This window comes from Amia ocellicauda, chromosome 2 (assembly GCF_036373705.1).
Source record: "Amia ocellicauda isolate fAmiCal2 chromosome 2, fAmiCal2.hap1, whole genome shotgun sequence".
NCBI classification, from domain to species: domain Eukaryota; kingdom Metazoa; phylum Chordata; class Actinopteri; order Amiiformes; family Amiidae; genus Amia; species Amia ocellicauda.
In genome coordinates this window covers 1,012,241-1,036,934 of record NC_089851.1, presented here as the reverse complement: position 1 = coordinate 1,036,934, position 24,694 = coordinate 1,012,241, and the positions used below count along the sequence as shown (strand labels likewise).

General features: G+C 53.1%; 1 protein-coding gene across 1 annotated transcript in view; it reads right to left on the bottom strand.

Moving 5' to 3' along the window:
• Positions 1-24,694, bottom strand: part of zc3h3 (zinc finger CCCH-type containing 3) — a 62,467-nt gene that overhangs the window by 5,633 nt on the left and 32,140 nt on the right. The window contains exons 4-9 of the mRNA XM_066716142.1: positions 17,197-17,353; positions 7,842-8,029; positions 5,995-6,079; positions 5,464-5,622; positions 4,753-4,822; positions 3,339-3,470 (exon numbers count right to left, since the gene is read on the bottom strand). Coding sequence (XP_066572239.1) covers positions 3,339-3,470; positions 4,753-4,822; positions 5,464-5,622; positions 5,995-6,079; positions 7,842-8,029; positions 17,197-17,353 — 791 coding nt within the window. The remainder of the gene's footprint in view (positions 1-3,338; positions 3,471-4,752; positions 4,823-5,463; positions 5,623-5,994; positions 6,080-7,841; positions 8,030-17,196; positions 17,354-24,694) is intronic.

The window sequence follows — 24,694 nt, the reverse complement described above, 5'->3', positions numbered from 1 at the left end:
CTGTGAGTGTGTGTGTGTGTGTGTGTGTGTGTGTGTGCGTCAGTGTGTGCCTGTGAGTGTGTGTGTCAGTGTGTGCCTGTGAGTGTGTGTGTCAGTGTGTGTGTGTCAGTGTGTGTGTGTGTGCGTCAGTGTGTGCCTGTGAGTGTGTGTGTCAGTGTGTGTTTGTGTGTCTCAGTGTGTCAGTGTGTGTGTGTGTGCGTGTCAGTGTGTGCCTGTGAGTGTGTGTGTCAGTGTGTGTGTCTCAGTGTGTGTGTGTGTGTCAGACCTGCTCTCAGTCCTCAGCCTCATTCTTCAGGAGATTCAATCTCTTCCACCTGTCAGAGGAGCTAATTATACAGCGGGGGGGAGCAGGCTGACCCGTGAAGAGAGGGATAGTGTTACTGCAGGAGGAGTCACGGCTGCACAAACACACACAAACAAGCCCTCACACTTGTGGGACAAGGGGGCTGCAGCACCAGACAGGCAGACCGGGCCGGGCCCAGAACCACCAGCGCTCCAGTCCCATGATGCCTCAATTTAGTGCGTCTGTCTGTTCCCTGCGTCTGTAACGCCAGTGAGGGCGGCTACATCACGCCCACATGAGCCAGTCATTACAATCATTAATTGGATGGATGGATTAATACCTAAATAAATAAATGAATAAATCAAACAAACTAACAGATACATACATACATAGATAAACAAGAAAACAAACAAAACTAAACAAATAAAAGGCGGGTCAGATTTATGATGTAAATATATGAGTGAATACCCGGCCTGTGTATATTAAACATACGACACGTGTCCGTGTGAAAGGTCACGGACCCCTGCAGGACACGGCCCACCGCCCCCCGAGACCCGGCCTCTCACACCTCCTGGAAGGATGCACAGTTCTTCCTGTTGTTTCCAAGACAGCTGCCAATTACTTAATTGGTCTAATTGGCTAATTAATTAGCAGACAAGCTTGGCACCTGGAATCAAATTAATCTTATTTTTCCCCATCAGCTGTAAAGGACTTTAAAACAATGTCAGTTAAGTGTCTAACTGACAGCGTGATTAGAGTAATGGAGGCAGCGCCTGTCCAGCAGGAGCAGCGCAGGGCTGAACAATGGTCCGACAGGCAACCCGCTGAATCAGGTAGTCAAGACACGGTGCTGCTGTACAGGGGAGTGCCAGCTGCGCGAATGCCAACCTCCCCGCAAGGCTGCCGCCCAGCGTTGTTGACATGTCAGATCTGGCACTGACAGGGCACAGACCAGACACTGGGCACAAACCAGAAACTGGACACTGACAGGGCACAGACCAGACACTGGGCACAAACCAGAAACTGGACACTGACAGGGCACAGACCAGACACTGGGCACAAACCAGAAACTGGACACTGACAGGGCACAGACCAGACACTGGGCACAGACAGGTCACACACCAGACACTGGGTACAGCTGGCACAAACCAGACACTGGACACACACCAGACACTCAGGAGATTGAGCTCACTGTGTCAAACCCGCAGCAGATTAACACAGAGGGGCGCTGTGCTGCCACACAGTTATGCCGGACCTGCTGGCTCAGGGGTGTCGATGCCAGGGCGTTCCCTGGCGCCATCAAACTCATCATTCAAAGTCCCTGAATCCATCCCTCTATGCACTAGATCTCTCTGTATGTGCAGGTATGTACTGAGGGAGGCGCAGCAGCGCGGTGTGTGTCCCGCGGGGGCCCGGCACTGATCCGGCGCTGATCTGGCACTGATGTGGCACAAGGGCGTCACAAAGGGAGAGGGCAGATCCTCCTACCAGGCCAAGTTACAGATTCTCCTCCTGGTTCAGGAAGGATGGGTAACTCCGGAGCCCATTAGGGCCCTTTCTGCTCGGTATAAACGGGAGCATCAGCACATTTTACATTACTGAGGGGAGAGTTAACCCGTGAGCTGCTGGCTGGTATTCGTGCTCCCTGCGCAGACTGCCTGGATCAGCGTTTTTCCCCATATATAATTACAGGCTGCTATCCATCATATCAGGGAGAGTGCTTTTGTGGCACACCAAAAATTACAGACTAAGCACTTTCACTAATAGAATAAATATTAATCTCTCTTCTTTTATATATTCTCATTTCAGCTGGTATATTTAAATGTACCCTGACAAGTGTGGGAATGCACAGAAAGAGGAGGAGAGGAAGCGAGGGAGAGAAAGACTAAGGAAACCATGAAAACACACAAACAACATGTGGCTGTCGCTGGTCTCCGGCGCAGGGCGAGTGACCGAGCGCGGAGCCGCGTGTGGGAACAGAGCGGATCAAACGCCCCGAGCTGCGCCCGCCTCGTCCACAGGGGTTTCAGGGTATTTACAGCCCCACAAGGGACACCCGAGCTCAGTTAGCCACGTTGCTCTCTGATTGGTCTAATGAACCGATAAGTCGGACGCTCTGTGGCGACGCAGTCCCAAGCGCAGCTACGCACATCCACTGCTCAGCCGGGACAAGAACATGTGATCAGGGTGACTGACGCTGAACACAGTGACTTGACTGAGTGACAGCTGCTGTGGGAACCAATCACAGACAGCACTGTCCCCCCCCCGGGACCGGAGTCTGACACAGACAGACACACACACACTCTCTCTCTTACAAACACAAACACACACACACTCTTACATACACACTCACCCACACACACAGACAGACACACTCACACACACAGTCTTACATACACACACAGACAGACACACACACACTCTCATACAAACACACACACACACACACACACTCACACATACACACACGTTACTCTTACAAACACACACACACACACTTACAAATACACACACAAACACACACACACGTTACTCTTACAAACACACACACGCACTTACAAATACACACACAAACACACACACACACTCTTACAAACACACACACACACACTTACACATACACACACACACACACACTCTTACAAACACACACAGACACACTCTCTACAAACACACACTCTCTTATAAACACACACACACTCTTACAAACACACATACAGACACACTCTCTTACAAACACACACACAGACACACACTCTCTCTTACAAACACACACACACACTCTTACAAACACACACACACACACACAGACACTCTCTCTTACAAACAGACACACACACTGCTGTCCTGTCCTAAATCACACCCCAGCTGCGTCCTCCACAGTGCCACCAGAGCACACTTCTCTCTTGTCTGACAGTGTGTGTGGTGTGGGGCGTGACTCTCAGGGTGAGTACCTGTCACCCCAGACAGACATGGAGGCACATTTTAGATTATTGTCCCTGAAGGAGTACCGATACGACCCGCTGGGCCTGTGAAACGGGGCGGCGGGCGATACCTTCTCTCCCAGCGGGCAGTACCCCCTGACGAAGTCCTGGCACACGGCGGCCTTGCGGGACACGTAGACGTGGCTGTAGGGGCAGCTACTGTTGTTGCAGATTCCCTTCAGGAAGTACGAGCAGACGGGCATCTGGGAGAGAAACAGAGCGGCAGAGAGAGAGGGTCAGAGGACAGGAGAGGGACACGGAGACAGACCAGAGAGCCACTGACTGTGTGTGTGTGTCAGTGTGTGTGTGTCATTGTGCGTGTGTCAGTGTGTGTGTGCATATGTGTCTGTGTGTGTGTCAGTGTGTGTGTGTGACAGTGTGTGCGCGAGTGTGTATGTGTGTCAGTGTGTGACTGTGTGTATGCATGTGTGTCTGTGTGCGTGTGTGTGTGTCAGTGTGTGTGTGTCCGTGTGTGTGCGTGTGTGTCAGTGTGTGTGACAGTGTGTGCGTGTGTGTTTGTGTGTGTGTGTCAGTGCCTCTTTGAGTGAGAGCCGGCTGTGGACGCAGGGTCACAGATAAGACCTGCTCTCTGCATATTAAGTCGAGGTCTCAGTCTCTCCAGCATCGCTCTGTGCTAATTAAGAACATAATTACATTGGTAATTGGATTTCCCCAGTGCAGCGCTGCTCGTTAGCTTGTTTGATTGTGTTTTTGTTATATACATCTGTGTACATATATTATACACACACACATTATATATGTGGACAGGGTAGGGTGGGCACCCAGCTGGAATATCATATGAACCCAATTACCTGCTACAGAAACACTTAGCCAGGCACTGTGCTGCCGATACCAATGTGTTTATGCGCAGGATGGTGGGGGGGGCAGGGGATTGGCTGTGCTCTGGGGGGGTAGTGTTTCAGGTTGCCCCAGGTCTCCGCGGTCCCCCCTGCAGTGAAGGATTGTGATCAAATACCCCCAGCTCTCTCCCACTGACCCCGCCCTGCAGGGCGAACATGTGACGGCGCAGAGGGGCTAAATTAGGTCTGGAGGGGGTGGGGGGGGCAGCGCCTGCTGTGAGACAGACGGACAGACGGACACCCGATCCGCCGCGTGGGGGAATGTGACAACGCGCACAGGTGCAGCGCCGGGCTGGGTGGGGCGGCGCGGCTGGCCAGTGGCCCGGCGTGGGCCTGCGAGGAGACACCTGCCGCCCATGGGACATGTGCCAGGACACGGGGGTGCCTCGCTCAGGAGGGCCTCTCTGCGCTCTTCTGACTCTTAGTGTGGGTTTGGTGCGTTTGTGAGCAGCTCCAACACTCCTGACGTGGACCTACAGGCGTCCACACTTCGGTTCTCAGATGGCCAGGGTTAGAAACATGTCACACGCTCAACAATCCCTCTGTAACAGTCACTTTGCAGAGAGGTGAGACGGGTCACTGCGCTGCGTGTCCCTCAGGGGGTCAGAGGCAGAGTTATGCTCACCTTTTCTTTGGACACCTTGTGAGAGAAGGGACAAGTGCCATCAGTCTGTTTACAGGTGCCCCTCAGGAACCTACACACACACACACAGACACAGACACACACACACACAGACAGACAGACAGACAGACAGACAGACAGACAGAGACACACACACACAGAGGGAAGGGGAGAGAGAGACAAGTCTGAGTATTCCCCTCCTCCTCCTCTCGGGTGCTGTGTGTGTGTGTGTGTGTGTGTGTCGTGGGGGGGCAGGTTCTTCATTAATTCCAGGCTGGTTCCAGACAGTGCTGCCCGCGACAACGCTGCTCCCCAGGGGGTCTCATTGTGACCGATTAATGGGTTGTAATTAACTGGGAGAGCGCAGTAATTAATAGCAGAATAATGTCTGTGTGTGTGTGTGTGTGTGCATGTGTGTGCGTGTGTCAGTGTGTGAGTGTGTGTGTGAGTCAGTGTATGAGTGTGTGTGTGTCAGTGTGTGTGCGCGTGTGAGTGTGTGTCAATGTATGAGTGTGTGTGTGTATGAGTCAGTGTGTGAGTGCGTGTGTGTGTGTGTGAGTCAGTGTATGAGTGTCAGTGTGTGTGTGTGTGTGTGAATGAGATATGTTCATGTCAGATCTTATTGTGTATTATCATCTTCCTTGTGTTTTATTATGTTTATTGTGTATTTTTATCATTATGATTGTGTATGATTGTGCATTATTCGATGCTGACCTGGTGCAGACGGCCACCTTGTCCGGGTCGTGGGTGAAGGGGCAGCTCTGGCCGCGGTTGCACTTGCCAAAGCGGTTGTAGTACATGCAGTAGCCCCGGCCCTGGAGCCGCCTCTGCCTCGCCTGCCGGATGATCGCCAGACTGCGCTGCACCGCCCGGCTGGAGGAGGGACAGGGGGATGGGGAGACAGTGGTGAGCAGCACGGAGAGGAGAAAAATACCCACGAGTAACATACTCGTACTCACACACACACAAGCATTCTCGCACAATCAAACAGTCTCTCACAGTCACTCTCACTTGAGCACACACACACTGACACACTCACAGCCAGGCACTCGTTCACCCAGAAAAGCACACAAACACCCACACCCACTCACACACCCACTGACACTTGCACACACGTACATTCACTCACACCCACACCCACTCATGCACCACACATGCACAAGCACTCCCACTGCCCCTGCAGCAGGCCACAGCCAATGATCAGATCCAGTGACAGAAAACCCCCAGAACCCCCCGCTGTCTCACCTGGCGACGTGTCGGCTGCTGGAGGTGCGAGAGAGGCTGGTGGGGGAGGCGGGGACGGGGCTGCAGTGAGGATACGCCCACTTTCCTGAGAGAGAGAGAGAGAGAGAGAGAGAGAGAGAGAGAGACAGGCGGGGAGAGTCTGTCAATCAAGTCCTGATGGCCAGACTGTGCTTTAAAACACTTGGTCACCGTGTCTTCTGGGACTGATCTGTGTATCTGTAGCCCATTTGGATCAGCCCTGGAATAAACGGGGCTCTGCTCTGGGGCTGTGGAGCCGGAAAAGTGTGCGTCTCAGTCGGGAGGCGAACTGTACTTTGGAAACACACAAATAAAAACCTCTCCACATTCAGAAGAGACGCCGGAGACAGTGAGAGAGAAAGGCTGAGTCAGAGAGAGAGGGAGGGAGTTCAGTGTAGCAGGGTGATGGAGTGAGGCGTGATTGTTCAGCGGGGGAGATAGAGTTGTCAGTCCGTCAGTTTCTATCTGTTCCTCCCTGGCGGCAGGGGGGGGTTCGTCTGCTATCTGTCCCTCACAGCCCCAGTGCTCTCCCATCGCCAACATCTGGCCAGATGACAACTCCGCCGAGGCCCTGACACAGTTTTACTGCTGTCTAATAGAGCACTGATTTAAAGGGAGTCGAGCCGCTGCCTCTGGGATGGCTGGAGGGGGCGGGGGGTTCTGTGTGAGACTGTGTGCACTCTGTTAGCGGCTCGGAGAGCTGCCTGAGTGACGGAGTCCTGATAGACTTGACTCAAGGGGTCAGCAGTGGGTCAGTGCGGCTGGGCTGAAGGAGCAGAGACCTGACTGGACCTGTGGAGTCAGAACCACCGATCCACCACTGACGGACAAATACCGTCCCAATGAGACTTCAAACAAAGTGCGTGAGGGTCCCAGAGCGCCGCGTTCCTCCTGTGCACAGCGCTGTATGTAGCACGTGTGCGTGTGTGTGTGTGTGTGTGTGTGTGTGTGTGTGGGGGGGGGGGTTTAGTCCTGTAACAAGTTATTGGCTTTAATTCCAACCATCAGCCCCCCCCCCCGCTCACAGAGAGGCTGAAATGAAAGGCAGAGGGAGGGGAGTGAGATTGCTTTACTGCCACAGCAATAATAAAGGCTGTGCTCACCCCGGTCCCGACCCCCAGGCAATCAGAGCAAGGGCTGTGTGTGTGTGTGTGTGTGTGTGTGTGTGTCTGTGTGTGTTTGTGTGTCTGTGTCTCTGTGTGTGTGTGTGTGTGTGTGTGTGTGTGTCTAGCTGTCCTGCTTAAGGAGTGTTGCTGAGGCCAGCGTCATAGAACACCAAGAGCATTCAGGTCAGGTCCAGGTCAGGGTCTGGCCGATGAAATGCTCGCTGCGCTGCAGAAGACACACCTCTGTGTCCCGTGTTCTTCTGTGGTTCTGATAGAAACTGAATCAGCGGGGTTCTGTCTGTAAACCAGGCTGTGAAGAGCGAGTGATTGGCCAGAACCCTCAAACTGCTCACTGTGAGCCCTGAGAGACGGCTGCCGTGCCACATTGCTGACCACCAGACCCCGGGGCCATCAGCACGCCGGTCACGGGCCGCGCTGCTCTAATTCAGGTGCTGCTCGGCGCGGCCGGGCCTCGGCCCGTTTAATCTGCCCGCTCGGGGAGCTGAGCCTCGGCCGCTGAACTGACAGATGACACCTTTATTATTTCAGATAGGTGCAATTGGCCTGTGCTGCCCCCCCGGCCCCAGCCATCAGCTGCCGAGTTTGAATACACATGATGCCAGCGCCGCACACGCATATACACAGTGTCAAACAGAAACACACACACACATACGTACACTAACACAGATGGAGAAACACAAGAGCTCACACAGATTCACACACCTCTGTATGACACAGTGCCTGCTCGGTGCCGGGTGCCGCTGGGGCTGGGAAGGGCGGGGGTCTTGCACAGCTTGTTGGCGGAGACTCTGTACAGCGCCCCCCCGATCCAGCGCATGCCCCTGCCTCTCCAGGGTCGCTGCGGGAGGGGGCGGTCCTGGGGGGCTCTCAGCCGGCTCTGGAGCAGAGTCCTGACAGAGACATGGAGAGGAAACGGCAACACTGTCACACATTCAGCACCTCTGGGTACACATCCCCACCAATACAAACAGATATGTGTGTAATTTGTTTACATTTTTGTTCCTAATGGATAGGATCCTTGGATCACTCAGTTATTAATGGACACTAAACGAGTACATTGGGGCGAATGGGCTCCATTCAATTGGACACTGTGTTATGTTCTTATGTTCATAAGAAGAACATAAGAAAGTTTACAAACGAGAGGAGGCCATTCGACCCATCGTGCTCGTTTGTTGTTCATTAATATCTAAGTGATCCAGTCCAAGTGCTTAAAGCACAGAGACCTGATCCAATCAGACACAGTTTCCCTACCTCACCCTTATAATGCAGTTTTACATCACGGTGCGCTGTGTGTCACTGTGTGTGTGTGTGTGTGTGTGTGTGTGTGTGTCACTGTATATGTATCTGTGTGTCACTGTGTGTGCCCATAGACAGCTCTGTGCTTCAGCTCTGTGCTTGTCTGGAAGGACACAAAATAAACCATTCCCAGTCTGGACTGGATGGAAGACATTCTTCACTTTCACTGCCTTTTCTTTCTGTCTTTCACCTCTCTTCCTTCTTTTCTCCTGTTCTCCTCCCTTCCCCCCCCACTCCACTCTCACTCTGAGCCCTGGCTGTTGTCAGTGTCATGGCACTGCAATATCGCTCCCCTAATGGAAAGGAATGTTGGAGGAGAAATGGAGGGAATTGAGGAGAGGAGAGGAGGAAATCAATGAGATAATAGCCGGGGCCGAGACTGGAGTGCCGGGCTGGTGGGGGGTGACATCTGCACCACACACACTTCCACAACCCCCCCCGCCACACCTGAACACACAGGTTTACAGCAGGAGCTACAGGAACAAGAAAGAGAGAGGACACAGGACACAGGACGCAGGACGCAGGACCTCTGGGTGAACAGTGTCCAATTGAAAACCTTAGTTTGTGAGAGAGAAGTGTATATGTGTGTGTTTGTGTGTGTGTGTGTGTTTGTGTGTCAGTGTGTGGAGAAGACAGGATTGCTGGTTGAATCGGATGCCCTCAGATCAATGGGAGGCAAGAACCCGGCCGCCAGACCCGTCTCTGGCCCGATTCACATAGCGCCGCCGAACACCGGTGGTACGGATCGAGCTGAAACCCGTCTCGTTCTCCACACACAGGCAGCACCGGGCAGAGCTGTCTGTCTGGCGCTGGCTGATGATGTCACAGTGGCGCTGGTGTTATTAGTTATCAGCTCGGGTCACTGACAGTTTTGGATGCTTCAGGTTTCGTCTTTCTAAGAGGGACACCCCGGTCACAAACTCAAAGGTATCTGTTCTTTCACTAATGAACATGGTCCCAGAAGTGGCCCTGTTTCTGCTCTCTGGGAGTTCCGGCACTCGGGTCTGACCTCACAACTGACCAGGCTGCACACCGGAAACCAATGTGCCTAAATAATCAATCTCTGTGTAATTAATACGTTACTTGAATATGAAAAGCTTTATTTCTCCTCCTAAAACACAATAAGGTTAATTTAGGATATAAACCAATTAACCACTGTCTTTCTTCTCCTCCCTCCTCCCATCCCTGTCTCTCAGTCCTTCAGCTCTTACCACTAGTACTAGTACCACCCCCACATAAGTCTCTCACTCTCTTTCCCTTTCCCTGTTTCACTGCCTCTCTCTCCCTCCCCTTCCCTCCGTCTCTCCCTCTGCCTCCATCTCTCTCCCTTTCTTTCCGTGTTTCTCTTGTCTCCCTCTCTGCCGCTCCCTCCTTCTATTTCTCAGTTTCTCTCCCTCTCCCTTTCTTTCCCACTCCATTTCCCTCTCTCTCTCTCTCCGTCTCTCAGTCCTCCATCCGGAAGCTACACAACTCTAGGCCGGCCCGCCTGTCTCCCCGTCTCTGAGCTCTAACCAGTAGAGCAGCGTGGCTCAGCGCAGGTTAATGAGCTATTAGCCCTGAGCACAGGAGCGCGGCACCCCTCCACCGGCCCCCCACCGCAGGGAGAGACTGGACCCCCGTCACACGGGACACGCAACCATCCCATTGGGGATTGATTGGAGAGCCACACACGAGCCCTGCAGACCGTCTGAGCTGCCGCTGGGAGAGCAGGACGGGCCCTGTCCCATCAGAGATGCGCAGCCAGTACAGCCCCCCCCGGCGGCGTGTGTCAGTGCCCGTGGGAGGCAGGATGTGTATAAGTGACTGTGATGATGGGAAATTGGCCGGGCCGTCGCCGGCTGCCCTCTCCCAGCTGCAAAGCCATTACAGCACACTGGAGCTCTATTATAAACCAATCACATCTCCAGAGACATTCCAGCCTAATGAAGGATTGAGAGAGAGAGAGAGGGAGGGAGGGAGAGAGGGAGGAGAGATAGGGAGAGAGGAGATGGAGGGAAAGGGAGAGAAGGAGAGGGAGAGAGGAGATGGAGGGAAAGAGAGACAGAGAGAGGGAGGGAGAGAGAGATGAGATGGAGGGAAAGAGAGAGGGAGCGAGTGGCTGGGAGAGCCGTGCTGGTGAGGTGTGTCCCACAGCCTGTCTAGGGGCCGGCAGGTGAGTGGGGAGACATGCAGGCCCCAGCACTGGAGCTCAGGAGACAAAACACGCCCCTGAGAGCACAACCATTATTAATAACTATAATTATTATTAGTAGTAGTAGAAATATTATTTTAATTTCTTGGCTGACACGCTTTGCCACAGAGACTTTACATTTGTCACAACAAACACACATGCACACAGCTCACAGACACGTGTCACACCAGGGCCCGGCGCAGGGGTCATATGAGAGCTCACTGGACTTGAAGTGGGGTCCTGTTCACACAGCCCACCAGCCCTCTAAATACAACAGAGAGAAAAGCCACGCGGGGCTTCACCTCACCTGACCCTCTGACCCCATGGCTACCTGACTCACGAGAGAGAGAGAGGCAGGGAGAGAGAGAGGGAAAGAGCGCAATATACTGTGAAAGAGAAAGGGAATGTGATGGTGACATCTGACTATAAAAGGCTCTCTCTGCCTCGTATGACTGTTATGCACGTATTATATTAAATATTCCATTGCATTTGTTTTTCTCAGAACAACAAGAGAACAACAAAGACAAGATATTAAAATGGAGGAGAGAGAAAGGATGCAAGAATGTCAGGGACACAAGAAAGGAGACGAAAAAAGGGAGAGAATAGCCTCAAATTAATAGACACTACTACTTTTCTCGACATTCACACGTTGGTTTGTCCGCCCGGCACTGATCTTATATCTGTGGAAACCCTGGTATTGCCTCTGATCCCAAATTAGCAGCCCTGCAAAGCACCCATTTAACGACACACACTCACACTCACACACACACTCTCACGCACACACCACCTCCTCCCTGTTCTCTGTAAACCACGGATGGCTGATGAGCCATTCCCAGCGCACGTCATTACGAGTCTCATCTGCAGATGTGAGTAGCCCAGGGGCGACAACTCAACAAACAAACACAAATAAAACACAAAACACAACAGCTGACTGCGGAGGAAAAGTTCAACGCCTCGCCGTGGATCTTGGAGGGCTGCGGAGACGCGCATTAATCGTTTCTATTGACAAGCTATATTGAGTTATGAACGGCCCGTAAAAGAGCGTTTAAACCCCTTTAAGGAGGACTATAGCTCCTCAGTTTTGTAGGCACCGCAATTAGGCGAGTCGCAGGATTTTCTTTTATTGGCCCTGGAATCAATTTCAGACATACATAAACACCTTCAGCGCCTGTCGTTTCGCAAATATGGTCGATAGAGTAGGGCGAGCTTTCGATAACAAAAAACACATTCATAGCCTATTTATGGACTATTTGCTTAGCAGGCTGTAATGAACACAGTGCCCCCAGGATGGCATTAGGCTGTGCGCTGTATTTAGGTGGATGTATGCATTAAACCCACAGTGCAAGATTACAGGGTGTGTGTGCGTTTACATCTGCGCTGCCCAGGCTGATTAAGGAGAGGAGAGCAGGCGAGCGGGTTCGTTTCTCAGTCAGCCACCATCAACGGCCCGGGCGAGCTGGGACTGTGACTCCAATAATAAGATCTAGAAGAGGTCAGATTTAAGAATTTCCACACTTAATGAACGTGCTCTAAAAGAAAATAAGCCGGCTCCTCCCCCGAGTCACGCCCACATCGATCTCGGGATTCACTCTGTGGGGTCGATCGGATCTCTGCTCATCAACAGGGGGGTTCTCGGCATCCTGTCTGGTCTGGGAGGGACATCTTCACCCCAATGCGTGTCATCAAACAGTGAGGACTCACACACAACCCCCCCGCCCCTTCTCCCTCACCACAAGAATACATTTTTCTTTTTTTGGGGTGAAAATAAAAATAAAAAAAAGAATGAAGTACACTATTACAATAGCAGAGCAATTATCTTAGCTTCCATATCCTGTTTAAATCAATATTAAAGCACTAAAACTGATTAGCCTTGGTCTGCCCGCGCCCCCGTAAAGCAGACAGGAGTTATTAACAGCCCCAGCCCCCCCCGCGCCGCGCCGCCCGCCAGCCCGTCAATGGGACGACTCTCGCTCGGAGGCAGGGGGGCGGGGGGGCCGGGGGTGGCTGGATAATTTATAATCTTCTGCCTATGCTTTATAGCTTTCTTAATTCAACTCCTGCTACTATTAATGTAGTTAATGTTGAGATTATATCTATTTTCTGGTGGCGGCCGGTGATTTATGGCGGCCATTTTTCCTCACACAGCCTCTCTGGCTGTTAAATCAAGCGGGTTGCCAATTAACTGCTGACTGGGGGAATGGGATGAGATCCTGGGAGATATGGATAACCTCGGATCCCCTGGTCTCTGCGGGTGGGGGAGAGGGACTGGAAGAGGCTCACGTTTTGGGGGATTGCGTGTGCGTGTGCGTGTGCGTGTGTGTGTGCGTGAGTGCGTGTCTGTGGGTTTCCTTTCCTCTCGGCCTCCCAGCTAAGCGTGAAGATATTTTTTCAGTGTTTACTGTCAAAGTGGGGCCCTGCAGTGTGGTGATGAGGGGAGATACAGTGGGGCCCTGGCACTGCAGTGTATTGTGAGGGGAGGTACAGTGGGGCCCCTGCAGTGTGGTGATGAGGGGAGATACAGTGGGGCCCTGGCACTGCAGTGTGTTGATGAGGGGAGATACAGTGGGGCCCTGGCACTGCAGTGTGTTGTGTGGGGAGGTACAGTGGGGCCCCTGCAGTGTGTTGTCTGGGGTGGTACAGTGGGGCCCCTGCAGTGTGTTGTGTGGGGTGGTACAGTGGGGCCCTGGCACTGCAGTGTGTTGTGTGGGGAGGTACAGTGGGGCCCCTGCAGTGTGTTGTGAGGGGAGGTACAGTGGGGCCCCTGCAGTGTGTTGATGAGGGGAGATACAGTGGGGCCCTGGCACTGCAATGTGTTGTGTGGGGAGATACAGTGGGGGCCTGGCACTGCAGTGTGTTGTGTGGGGAGGTACAGTGGGGCCCCTGCAGTGTGTTGTCTGGGGTGGTACAGTGGGGCCCCTGCAGTGTGTTGTGTGGGGTGGTACAGTGGGGCCCCTGCAGTGTGTTGTGTGGGGTGGTACAGTGGGGCCCCTGCAGTGTGTTGTGTGGGGTGGTACAGTGGGGCCCATGCAGTGTGTAGATGGGGGGAGATACAGTGGGACCCTGGCACTGCAGTGTGTTGTGTGGGGTGGTACAGTGGGGCCCCGTGCTGTGTGTTACTGTGTCTCAGCAGTGCTGTGCTGAACTGACCCTACAGTCCCGGGGCGTCGCACATATCAGAGAGTGATGACGATGGGGGGCTGCGCTGCATCTTGTTTTTAACGAGCCGAGGGAGGGGGGGATCGCTGAGCCTAATTCTGGAGTCCAGTAATATTTTATATAATCGCAGAGAGGTTCAAATTGAAAACCCCCCGCTGAATCAATATTTACTGCATCCAGCTAAATGAATAGTAATAAGTCACTAAGCTCCCCTGCCTGTTTCATAAAATAAAAATTATAAAAATGAACAAGGGCACGCAGCGACCATCACATTAACTTTTACAGCCGGTGGGGACGGGCTCCTCACCCATAAAAGGGCTGAGAGAGGGGATGGAGAGCAAGGCTGGAGAGAAGGGATAGAGGGCAGGGCTGGAGAGAAGGGCTGGAGAAAAGGGATGGAGAGAAGGGATGGAGGGCAGGGATGGAGGGCTGGGCTTCAGCTTCTCATTTCTCCCTGGGAGAAACACTGATTGTGCGATCAGACCCCGGTCCCCTGGAGACAGGGAGCCACATCGCTGAGGGCGGTCTGATCTCTCCTGCCAAACATGAGATGCTCCTTGCCGTGCGTTCTGTCCTCCCACACCCCTCCTCTCCCTCCCTCTATCCTCTCCTTCAACTGTGAAATATCTGACAGTGTGAGGAGGCAAAAACCCCAAACAGACAAAAACAAATGAAACTGACACCAAACACAGTGATTCCATCACATCAATCTGGGCTTCAATGATAACTGTCACCGCTGTCCACAAATCACAGGGCCAGCGTCCTGTTCTCACCTTGAGTGCGTCCGGCACGGAAGACAACGCAACAGACAGCTGGCATGAGCGTAAAGTGCACATTCACACGCACACGCACTCTTCTCCTCCTCAATCACGCTAACCCACACAAGGCATCTATTCAGCACCGCCGCGTGCGACCCGTGGCCCGGGAGCCGATATAAACCCCCTATTGAAGCGTGCGGAGAGGTATGATCCGCTTGCGTGTTTCCAGTGCGGTGCCCGGGCTCAACTCCAGTCTCCTGACAGCACCGGCGTCAAGAGTGTGAGAGAGAGTGCATCTGTGAGTGCATGTGTGTGTTTAAAGCATGCAGCAGCCGTACAAAAGCAACACGACACAGCGATCCTGACCGGAGCGCCTCGGCGCCTGCGCTGACGGACTGACGGGGTTATCTGCTTTGACAGCTTCACTGCTCTCAATCCCCCTGCTGCACATTAAACAGCCTGCTTTAATGAAACTCACACTAAACCGCTTCTTTGCTAATTCACAATTTATTACACTATATTCTGTGCTTTAACAACAGCTGCGTTCCTTTAGATTACGACACGCAGCTCCAGCAGCGATCAATAACACACCAGACCGACTGAATAAATACACACGATGCACGTGGGGCAGCGCACGGAACTCAAAGGTGTTTGAAAAGGGACGAGACGGGCCATGTCGAACACACTGGACGAGTCTCCGCCCACCTGTCCGTCCCGCTGCGAGACGCCCCGTGAGAAGCTGCTACCCTGGCTGTCCGGCTACAGCGACACATCGTCTCAAATCAACACAGTGGCGCAAACAGGCAGAGTGTGCCATTCCCACAGGAGGTAGTGGGACGGAAGGAGGGAATGTTTGGAGGGGTGAGGAGGGAGGACAGTGAGAGGGAAGGATAGAGAGAGAGAGGGGGAAGGACAGCGTGAGAGAGGGGAGAGGAGAGAGGGAACGAAGGCGTCTGAAAAGGAAAGTGTGCATGTGGGGCTCCAGAGGCCATCCAGATGTTGGACACAGCTGGCACAGAGCATGTCCTGGGCACTGAGCCCAGCAGCTGAAGGTCAAGAGAGCAGAGGGCTGGCAGCCTGTCGCCCGGCTCCCAGGGGCCCCAGCTTCTCCAGCTCTCTCTCTCTACATGAGGAGCGAAGGGTCGAAGGGATTTGTATTCATTAATCTGAACCCATGGTTTAATAAATACTATCCGTTCAACTCTACGTATTTATCTTTGATACATCTTCAGAGGTAGCAGCACAAACTAGTGTGGCCCCAGAGAGAACCCTGTTCAAACTGGCGTGGCCCCGGACAGGACCCTGTTCAAACTGGCGTGGCCCCGGACAGGACCCTGTTCTAACTGGTGTGGCCCCGGACAGGACCCTGTGAAGACTCCAGCTGAAGGGGGCCTGGGAGGGTGTAACGTATGCCACCTGGTCAACCCCCGTATACTAAACACACAAACACCATGTTTATTTTAAGCCCCCTACACGACAAACTACACATCAATAATGAATGAATGGATGGACGGATGAATGAATGAATGAATTCAAGATTAAGTAAATTAATGAAGTGGTTTAGTTCACCTTTGGCACTTTGAATGAGTTCTGCTCAACAGGGACCCTATGACACAACCAGGAGTGTTATTACAGTTATTACTGTGTGTTTTAAATATTTCTGATGGGTGCTTTAACAAGCAAATCCATGACTGGAATTATTATAAATTACCGGTCTGATTCAGAAACCAAACCAAGACAAATACTTGGATGAGCAGAGGGAGGGAGAGAGAGGGAGGGAGGGATTAATGCAGAGCGGCAGGGGTAAATTTCAGTTATCTACAGTGTAAAAATGATCTTCATAAATTCCGTCAATGGCCCTCTTGTCCGCTGTAAATCTCTGCCATATAAAAGGAGAATATATTCTATATTATTAAGAATACAGGCGAATTAAAGGAAGTGCCTTCTCCTGCCCGGGCCGTGTGCAGACAGAGCCTCCGCGACTCAGACAGGATGGGCGACGGAGGCACTCGGTGCCCCGACTCAGACAGAACCAGTGTGTGCGAGTGTGTGCATGTGTGTGAGTGTGTGTGTGTGTGTGTGTGTGAGAGTGTGTGTTGAGTGTGGCCGTGTGAGTGTGTGTGTGTGTGTGTGTGTGTGTGTGAGAGTGTGTGTTGAGTGTGGCCGTGTGAGTGTGTGTGTGTGTGTGTGTGTGTGTGAGAGAGAGTGTGTCATTGTGTGTGTGTGTGTGTCCGTGTGTGTGTGTGAGTCTGTGTGTGTGCGTATGTGTGTGAGTGTGTGTCCATGTGTGTGTGTGTGTCATTGTGTGTGCGTGTGAGAGAGAGTGTGAGTATCTGCTCGTGCACATGTAGTAAAATCTCAGCCACACTTTGTAGCTGCTGTTCATTCTTCCCAGAATCACAGTTTTACTGCTTCAGCACAGTCAGAGCGCTGTCCTATTCATCACTATGATGTATTCACTACATGGTACAATATACTGCAATGTGTACGGCTCGGCCTGCACAGACACAGACACAGACACAGACACACGGACACGGCACACACAGATACGGACACGGACACGGACACAAGGACACAGACACACAGAGACACAGAGACATGGACACGGACACAGACATGGACCACGCAGACTAGGTCATGTGCTGTGCAGCTGTTGACCCTGGGGGTGTGGGGGTACCTGGCGGAGTGGATCCGGCGTGCTCTCCAGGACAGGGCGGAGCTGGTGTGGAGGGCGGGCGAGACATTGGCGCCTCGCGTCACGATCTTGTAACGCGTCTTGATGACCCTGGGGGCCGTGGGGGGCCGTGGGGAGGAAGAGAGGAAGGAGGAGGAGCCTGCAGAGAGAGAGAGAGAGAGAAGGAATCACACAAGTACTCGAGACCCCCACTCTTCACTCTCACTGCTGATGAACCCTACAGAGCAGCCATGAAGCTGTGCCAGGGCTGGGATTGTGGGAACGGGTTCTGATTGGCTGATCGACCAGCGCTCCAACCGGTTAGAACTTGAATTCCGTGTTCTTGATGCTCGGCCCATCAGCCAATCAGATGCCTGGAAGTGAAGTCGCCCTGGTCTGTTAGGACCCAAATGAGAAGGCAGTGTAGAAGAGGAGCCCCACGGGACAGGAGACAGCAGGGCAGGGCAGGAGAGCCAGGACAGGACTTTCAATGTTCCGATACTTATTTCTGAAGGTGAAATATGAAAACTCATGAGGAAGTTCAGCTTAATATCGTACAAAAAAGAATAGATTCTTAAAAAAAAAAATCCCTTCTCCTTTTCTATGCTCTGAGACCTCCCTCTCTCTCCTCTCCTCTATCCCCTCCCTCTCAGCTACTATCCTCTCCCCTCTCCTCTCCTGTCCCCTCCCTCTCAGCTCGTCTCTCCCCTCCTCTGTCCCCTCTTAGCTCCTCTCTCTCTCAGCTTCTCTCCTCTGTCCTCTCTCTCAGCTCCTCTCTCCTGTCCTCTGCCCCCTCTCTCAGCTCCTCTCTCCTCTGTCCCCTCACCTTGTCTCTCCTCTCCTCCATCCACTCTCTCAGCTATCTCCTCTCATCCGTCCTCTCCTCTCCTCTGTCCCCTCTCACCTACTCTCTCCTCTCCTCTGTCCTCTCTCTATCTCACTTCCTCTCTCCTCGTCTCTCCACTCCTGTCCCCTCTCTCAGCAGCTCTCTACTCGTCTCTCCTCTCCTCTGTACCCTCTCTCAGCTCGTCTCTCCTCTCCTCTGTCCTCTCTCTCTCTCTGCTGACTCTGGGATCCGGCTGATGAATGTGGAGTCCCAGCCCAGCCCCCACTCCCATCCCGGGGCACTAAACTTTGTAATTAGAAAATTAGGGGAGGGGAGAGGGGAGTCCCTGTGGGGCCGGGAGGATGAGGAGGAAATTAGAGAGAGTTCAGAATAATCAAACCCAGAATCAACCTGCAGCTCCAACACAGACCCCACAGCCCTTCCTCATCCTCGCTCGCTCAGAGCTGGCCCCCACAGCCCTTCCTCATCCTCGCTCGATCAGAGCTGGCCCCCACAGCCCTTCCTCATCCTCGCTCGCTCAGAGCTGGCCCCCACAGCCCTTCCTCATCCTCGCTCGCTCAGAGCTGGCCCCCACAGCCCTTCCTCATCCTCGCTCACTCAGAGCTGCCCCTCACAGCCCTTCCTCATCCTCGCTCGCTCAGAGCTGGCCCCCACAGCCCTTCCTCATCCTCGCTCGCTCAGAGCTGCCCCTAACAGCCCTTCCTCATCCTCGCTCGCTCAGAGCTGGCCCCCACAGCCCTTCCTCATCCTCGCTCGCTCTGAGCTGCCAGGATGCTCCTCTAACAAGCTTCACATGTAAAAAGGACTGGAATAACAAAGCATGAATTTTTATGAGGCTAATAAATCACTCTCTCTGTCTCCCCTCTCTCTCGTTCCCTCTCTTTAAGTCTCATCCGTTATATCGTTTCAAACCCGTTGGAGGGAATCGGTGTTAAAAGTAGAGGGATAATAAGAAAGAAAAGTAAGAAAGGAAATGTATAGATTTTAAATACGTATAAACATATACACTCACAAGCATCAGCTACCCTACAATACAGAAGACTGGACTCGCTGGACTGAACAAAGTCAAATCCAGGCAACTCAAACGATCAAATTTCATTATTATAATTGAGTGAATTACTCCTTTTTTATATCAAACTCTGGGCTGTACCAGATCATGTACAGCTATGGATTTTGAAGATGTGTGCTGGTTTTTCCACTTGGTTCTGCTCTTTAGGAGAATTAAACGAACACATTAACAGCTCACTGTGATGCTCCCATGGGCAGTCAGTGGCCAAAGTCATCCAAGGTAACGCCCTGTGGTCCCGTGGGATGAGTCCTGCCAACATCCGTGTGCGTGTCTGTGTGAGTGTGTTTGTGATTGTCGAAGTGTGTGGAAAACGGAAAACGTGTGTGTGGACTGAGTAATGGTGTGCGGTTGAGAAAGTGTTTGTGTCAAAGTGTTAGTGTGTCTCTCTCACACCCCTCTGGCCACTGATGCTGCTACCTGGAGATGATGGTTTGTGCTGCCATGTGACTATGTTTTCAGTCGCACATGATATCTTTTTGCCTTTATTGCTCCATAATCTGTCCATCTTTTCCTTATCATTATGATTATTATTGGATGATTGAGAGCCCAACTGGCCCTCTTCACTATGTAGCAAATCCTCCGCAAAAGGAACGGGCTTTACTAATTCAACAGTTAAAAAATCGTGATTGTGAACGGGTGCGAGTGGTTGTATCACCCCATCTGTGATGCAAACAGCGAGGGTTCGGACGCGGTTCTGTGGACAGATGGACGCACTGACACATGAAAGCGTGTCTGGTGTGGGGGCTGCTCTCGGCCCCCTCCACTCGCCCGCATCCCGAGACTGTCACAAGGGCAGGTTGAGAAGTATAGCAATTCACTAAAATAATAACAACAAACTGAGATCAGTGGCCAGCGCGGCACTGCCAGGCCGGTTCGGTGCCGTGTCCCTCCACAGGCGGACTGCAAGTCGGCTTGTTTGCAGAGAGAAATGAAAAACCGGAGCCCATATAAATCACTCGCTCTCTCCCTCTCTCAGATTTTTTATCCCATCCAGACAACTGTTCTCCCAGTGTTTCTTCCTCCTCCTCCCGTTGTTCTCTCCTCTCTCTCCCCAACTCTTTCGGCTCGTCGCGACACTCCGTCTTCCTAATAAGTGCGGCCCGGCGTGGGGGAGGGGGGTGCAGCTCATTTGGGCTTGCTGAGGCTGAACCTCCTCTCCTCCCTGGCCCGTCTGTGCGCCACTCGGCTCCGCGCCTCCCCATCCATCAGGGACGCTCACCTCCGCATCAGCCCGAGGATTTATCTTGACAAACATTTACCGATTATCAAATCACAGCCGCGGACCCCAGACAGCCCTGCGTGTGTGTGTGTGTGTGTGTGTGTATTAGCTCGCTGGCTGCAAGTCACTTTCTCCCCCAGCGCTCATCTGTATTGCGGTCGAAGCTATTTGGGCGGCTTGGCACATGACAAATACGGGCTGTCAGCGGCGCCGTGTTGTGCCGGGCCCCGAGCCGCCTCACTATGTTGTTCCACTTTACCTGTTGTTTAATGACAGTGCTGTCAGACGCTCAGCGTGTGAGTGCGTGTCGTGAGGGGGGGGGGTGGGGAGCGGCTCTACGGTGGAACGGGGCCGGGCTGTCGGGGCCCATTACGGGGAAGATTGAGACCCTGCTCGGCGGAAACTCACTCAAGCAACACAAGCTGGTGGTTTTTATAATTACTGCAGCGGGGCCATCGATCCCCAGCTGACACTTAACCTATCTGTGTGAGATGAGAGCGCTTTCTGAGCAGACACTCACTATAGATTATTTACTGAACGCTTTTCTCTCACCCTCCGTCTCTCTCTCATTCTGTTAACAGTCCTCCTGCTCGATCCCCCGCCCCCCCGAGAACTGGTTCACCTTAACAGAAAATAAACTGAACACAACAACGCACCTATCCTCAACTTGTGCTATTTGTAAAGGAGACGGACAGGGGAACCGGCGCTGTGGAGGAGATGAAGTGCCGGCAGCATTATTTACCTAACCATGTGTCTATTGACACAACCCCAATGGAGAGTTCAGTTATAGCTCTGCTCTCTCTGACCCGTCAATCTGCCTGGAGTCTAAACGGTCCCTGAGAAAAGTCTCGACTCCCGAACCATCAGCGCTGGATATACGGAAGTGAGCCCCGTGTCCCCTGGTGGGCCAACCCATGTCAGAAGCCGGGGCCAGCCTGACACGCCAGCCCCCAACTCACCGACTGGAAAAGAGGTTAACTGACCAATTAAGTCGGTAATCAGCGCGATTAAGCAATTAACCCCAGAGACACAGCAAGCACGGGGACCTGAGCCCTGGTGTGCGGTCCACAGCTGTCTCCAACCCGGTCCGAGTGCTGGCCGGCCACTTCGGAAGAGCCTCCTTCTCCACTGCAATTCACAGCCTTGGACACAAGCGGCTCCTTAACGGCCCTCAGTCACCAGATTAACTGTCCGTGAGTGGAACGAATTACCAGCTGGCCGTGGGAATATTCCTGCGCAGGGACAGCTAAGGACCGCCAGGCTTGGCGTGTTTCAGCCTGTGTGTCTGTGAGCGTCCGTGTGCGTCTGTTGGGTGTCTATGTGAGCGTGTGTGAGTCTGTGTGCGTCTCTGAGTATTTAAGGAAGCCCAAATGATTGCACAGGCAAAAGTGTCTCCTGTGCAGGAATTCCCACAGTCTATCACAAACGCCTCTGCTGGGGAGCAGGAGATCACCAGACATGTTTCTGAGGTAAACAAAGATCAGGGAAAAAGCTCAAAACCATTAAAAAAAACTTCTGAGCAACAGCAAACTGGGGGGACGCACACTGTGGCCCCTGTGTCTAATCGCCTCTCTCCTCTCTCCTCAGGGTCAGGCAGGGGGTCTCTCCTCTCCCCCGGAGCTGGCTCTTCCCAGGCGCTGAGTGACAGGCTGCCCCAGCGCACTGCCTGTATCCTCTCAGGGATTATCAAATAATGTCATCGCTGTGCAGAACGAGCTGCTCTAATCTTTTCTCCAAATTTGACAAGCAATTCCAACGAGCAGCGGCAGCATTTGATAAATTCCCGTTTTCCACCCTGTCTATCTGTCAGCTAATAAATCTTTTTATTGACAGTGAGAGAATCCCACCTCATACTCCCCCAACCCCCAACCATCCACCTCACTCTGCCTCCCATCTCTCTCTCTCTTCCCTAAAAGCACCCCCCACATTGCGAGAGCTACTCACTAGAAAGAGAGAGCAGCCGGACCAGGAACGCTTCTGCCTCTGACCCAATTTGGGAATCCTCTGGTTCGGTTCTGGTTCCAACTCCAGTTCCGGACCTAAACCCCATTCCAGTTCTTGAACTTTGATATGTATGTTTTGGTTACAAATTCCAGTTCCAGAGTGCAAGAGGACTTGGACCCAGCCCTGGTTCTGCCTGCGATCCCAAACACAGCAGTGTGTGCCGTGGGACTCGCCTCGCCTCGCCTGCCCCCGATACACAGAGTCAGACAGCCTCGGAGACACAGATCACACAAAGCTGCAGCTGGTGGCACAGCCTGGGTCTGAAGCTGCCAGGCTAGTGGGCCCGGGACCGGTTCACTGTGTTCACGCTGAGACTCTGCTGTCCTCTGTGTCGAGTGCTTCCTGTTGGATGAACCCTGAGACTTTAATTTGTATTAACTGATCTAATCTATTAAAATGTATTATTTTGTCCGGAGGGAGACTAGGAGTCTGGGAGACATGTCTTTCAACGCCGACGGGGGGAGGCTGGACAGCGCAAGACTGCTCTGTTGACCATCCCCAACAGAGAGCAAGAAGAGGCCGAAATGTACACAACCCCAACCACAACCACAACCACAACCTCAACCTCAAACTCAAGCATAACCACAACCACAACCAAAACCCAACCACAACCACCGCTGTAAAAAGTGCCAGAAAGGCAGACGGACAGCTAAACCCACAGCCCCCAGCACCTTGCAGGCCCGGGCTCCGGGTGAAGGTCAGGGGTGAAGCGGGTTATTTCGAGGGGTGGCAGTGAGCTCACTGGGTTGGGAGCTGCTCACATCTCTCTCTCTATAAATACATACGTGTGTGTGGATATATATATATATATGTGCGGTTGCATGTATCCCCAGGTGGGGCATCCTGTTTCCTGAGTGCGAGGCAGCGGAGAGTGAGGAGCGCAGGAGGGGGACGGGGGTCCCGGTGGAGGAGAACACCGCCGGACACCGCTGCGGGGTCACGGAGGAAAGATGAGAGCTGATTGGATCACCTGGACATGTTCTGGACAGCAGCAACCCCCCGCCCCTCCCACATCCTCTGGCAGGGCAGACGGAGCTCCCCGGCCTCGTCGGAGAAACTGGACCCGGGCACTGGCCGTGTCGGAGCGAGGCTCAGGGATCCGGTGACTCGTTATGAGCTGCCACCCTGCCAGCCCCCCTGCGCTGCCCTGCTCCTGTGGCGGAACCAGCTCGGCTCTTTAAAAGAGTTTTGTGATGTTTTATGTGAATGTTGCATTTTCCTGTGATACCCACAGACCAAACGAGTGCAGTATGAGACGCAGGGCAGTATCCTCTCTGCTGAACCTCTGCAGGGCAGCACACGCTGAACAGGTGACCTGTGACCCCAGCCTGGCCTGGGTGGGAGATTAGGGGCAGGGCAGGGGCTGCTGGGGCCTCACAGACAGGAGGGACAAGATGCTATACCAATCAAAGAAAACTGACTCCTGTACCTGAGATATGTCTGCCCCCACCCGTTCTTCCTTGCTCAGTCTAGCACTGTTGATTCACCTTTATTCTGCACTGCTGCCCCCTGACTGCCAAGCTGCCCCCCTGCATCTCACTGGCCCTGCTTCTGTTTAAGCGGCCTCTCGTCCCATTCGCACTCACTGCACTCTGCTGTCCACTGCGTACAGAGCCTCACCACACACAACTCAATTAATTACAGACCAGCTTAATTGGGGTTTCACACCTGTATACCACTGGGCACACTGGGGGGGATGGGTGGGCTATTAAAAGCTGTTATGACCTCAGAGGTTTTTAATAAGAGGGGGTAATGGGATAGAGTTACAGGTGCCTGTCTGGGAGAAAGAGAGAGAAGAGTGTGGGCAGGTCTCTGAGGAGAGCGAAGAGAAGAAGAGAGCAAGAGCGCTGGGGCTCGGAGCTCAGTGTTCAGGGCTCGTCGCTCAGGGCTCGGCACTCAGGCTGCTGTCAGCCCGGCAGGACGGAGCCCCACACGTTAACAGCTGCGGCTGCCTCTAATTGGTCCCCCGGCTCTGCGGCCCTGCCCTGCTAAGGCCCACACGGCCCAGCGCCGGCTGTCAGACCACACTGGCATCTCCAGCGCTGACCTTCACACAAAGTCACCGTGCTGTGCCTCACCGACACACACAGCAACACACTGAGCCTGACTGACACCCTGATACTGCACTCTCAAGGACAGACACTCTGACACTGCGTTCTCAACGACAGACACTCTGACACCATGCTCTCACTGACTGACACTCTGACACTGCGTTCTCAACGACAGACACTCTGACACCATGCTCTCACTGACTGACACTCTGACACTGCGTTCTCTCTGACACACTGATGACACTCCGACATTGTGCTCTACCTGACTGACACCGACACTGCATTCTCACTGACTGACACTCTGACACTGC